We start from the raw sequence: 2,086 nt of genomic DNA, 5'->3' as shown, positions 1-2,086 counted from the left end.
TGTGATTGTAATGCAACTGCCACTCAAGAGCCTGAGGATAATGTGATTGTAATGCAACTGCCACTTAAGAGTCTGAGGATGAATGCGATTGTAATGCAACTGCCACTCAAGAGCCTGAGGATGAATGTGGTTGTAATGCAACTGCCACTCAAGAGCTCGAGGATGCCCCGAGCCAACAGAGAAAGAGGGTACATCGTGCAAAAAGGTGCTCGGACGAACTATGGTACCAGTGATTGTAGCCAAAGGGATACCACAAATATCCCTTATATCCACTGGACCAACCCAGTACAGAATTAACCATACGGGGAAATTCAACCCCATGCAGCCAGAAGCTTTACCTTCAACAGTGCCTTTATCGTAACAGGGCCAAATAGGCGATGTCACAGCGCTGCGATAGTGCATCATTCAGTTTGCTATAAGAATAAACGTAAAACGTTCATTCCGATGGCCTCGAACTTTTGATATCAAATTGTGCCAACACACAATATACATGTCGATGATTTGTAACTTGGCCAGAAAACACAGTATATCGTTCATTCCGATGGCTTCTGACTTTTTATACCAAATGTTGATAACATCATACGCATAACATGATTTGTAAATTGATTAAAAAAACAGCATATTATTTCATTCATTCCGATAGCCTCTAACCTTTGAAATCAAATAGTGATAACATACCATATGCATGTCGATGATTTGCAACTTGGTCAGGAAATAGAGTGCGAATTCGGCCCGATTAACTGAGCCGTCCAGGTCAATGTCAGCCTCCTGCAGCATCTGCCGCGTCACCCCGATTTCTTAATTGTATGTAATTTGGAGTAGAATAAGTTAAGTGGACATGCAGAGGATATCAGTGCACGTGCTAATGGGAGTAAGTGGATGTTCAGAAGATGTATTGATAGGGCAATACGTAGACATTCAGGGGGTAAGAAGTGTACATTCAGCGGGCAATAAGCTTTCAGTTCCAAGCACAGACAGACATATATTACCTACACAAACAAGTCTTCGCACACCAGAACATAACAATCGAAGGAAAACTATCTTCGGGATCATGTATAGAGTGCAGGAGAGCGTATACACACACACATACCTCCCATATCCCCTATACGACTCATCTGGAGGTATTGATACAAACTACCGAGGAGTATATAAACACACACACACCTCTCATATCCCTAATACGTCTCATCTGAAGGTACTTGGAGACAGCCTCAATCAGTGCCGCAAGCCTTCCTGCGAATATCGGAACGGCAAAGAATATGTACGTGACCACAAAGATGCGACGCCTCGTGCTGCTGAGGTCTAGATCATAGTCTCCGTAGCCCACAGTGGTCAGAGTCTGTGTTCAAGTGCACAGAAACGCTGCATTGAGTGAGTTTCCAAATAGCGCTTGCAAGTGTATGGGTGTGAAGTATGTGTGCGGACAAAGACAAGATCAAGACTGCGAAGGATATGCACTCACTATGCACACATCCGCGGAAGTGTGCCGTTGCCAGTTGAATGGCTGTCAATGATCAAATCTGAGCCGTCTGTGGTTAGAATGTGCATCCGGTGTAAACAATGAGACTAGTCAGTGCCAGGAAGCACACCAAATAGCACTCGAAAGCCAATTAATTGCAGCCAAAAAGTCAATCAATGGGTGACAGAAGGCACAAACTGGAGCCAGATAGCAGACACATTGGTGACAGAGCCAATTGACCCCAAAAGGCAGATTGATCAGTCCAAGAATGGCACCTTTCAGATGTCTGCTACGCGTGTATGCTTTCGAATATTCTTACAGGGCGTACAAGGTACTCGTGATCCAACTGCGTCGCAATTTGCTGGGCATAGAGCAACACACGGACTTTACTATGTAATGTACGGCTGGCATCTACACATAGCCCATCCAAGACAACCAAGCAATGCGACCCACCTCAATAGTGAAATAGATAGACGTCGTGAAGTTCAGATCCGCCGTGAAGTGGAACCCGACTGCGCCGATCAGAACCAGCGCCGCGAGAATACCCGTGGCCACGACCACCTCAGTCAGAATCCGCATGAGCGTAGGAAGAGGCGGTGCTCCGCCTATGCTCATCTCCGTCGCCAC

General features: G+C 45.8%; 1 protein-coding gene across 1 annotated transcript; it reads right to left on the bottom strand.

Annotated features, from left to right (window-relative positions):
• Window positions 1-627: 627 nt before the first annotated feature.
• Window positions 628-2,086, bottom strand: SARC_08279 (hypothetical protein; the record flags this gene model as incomplete). The annotated part of the gene is made up of 4 exons (XM_014297757.1): window positions 1,913-2,086; window positions 1,165-1,339; window positions 679-797; window positions 628-651 (listed from the first exon to the last, which is right to left on the bottom strand). Exons 1-4 carry the CDS (start codon window positions 2,072-2,074, stop codon window positions 628-630), a joined length of 480 nt encoding a protein of 159 aa, XP_014153232.1. The 5' UTR covers window positions 2,075-2,086.

This window comes from Sphaeroforma arctica (assembly GCF_001186125.1).
Source record: "Sphaeroforma arctica JP610 unplaced genomic scaffold supercont1.728, whole genome shotgun sequence".
NCBI lineage: Eukaryota > Ichthyosporea > Ichthyophonida > Sphaeroforma > Sphaeroforma arctica.
This window is presented reverse-complemented; position numbering and strand designations above follow the sequence as displayed.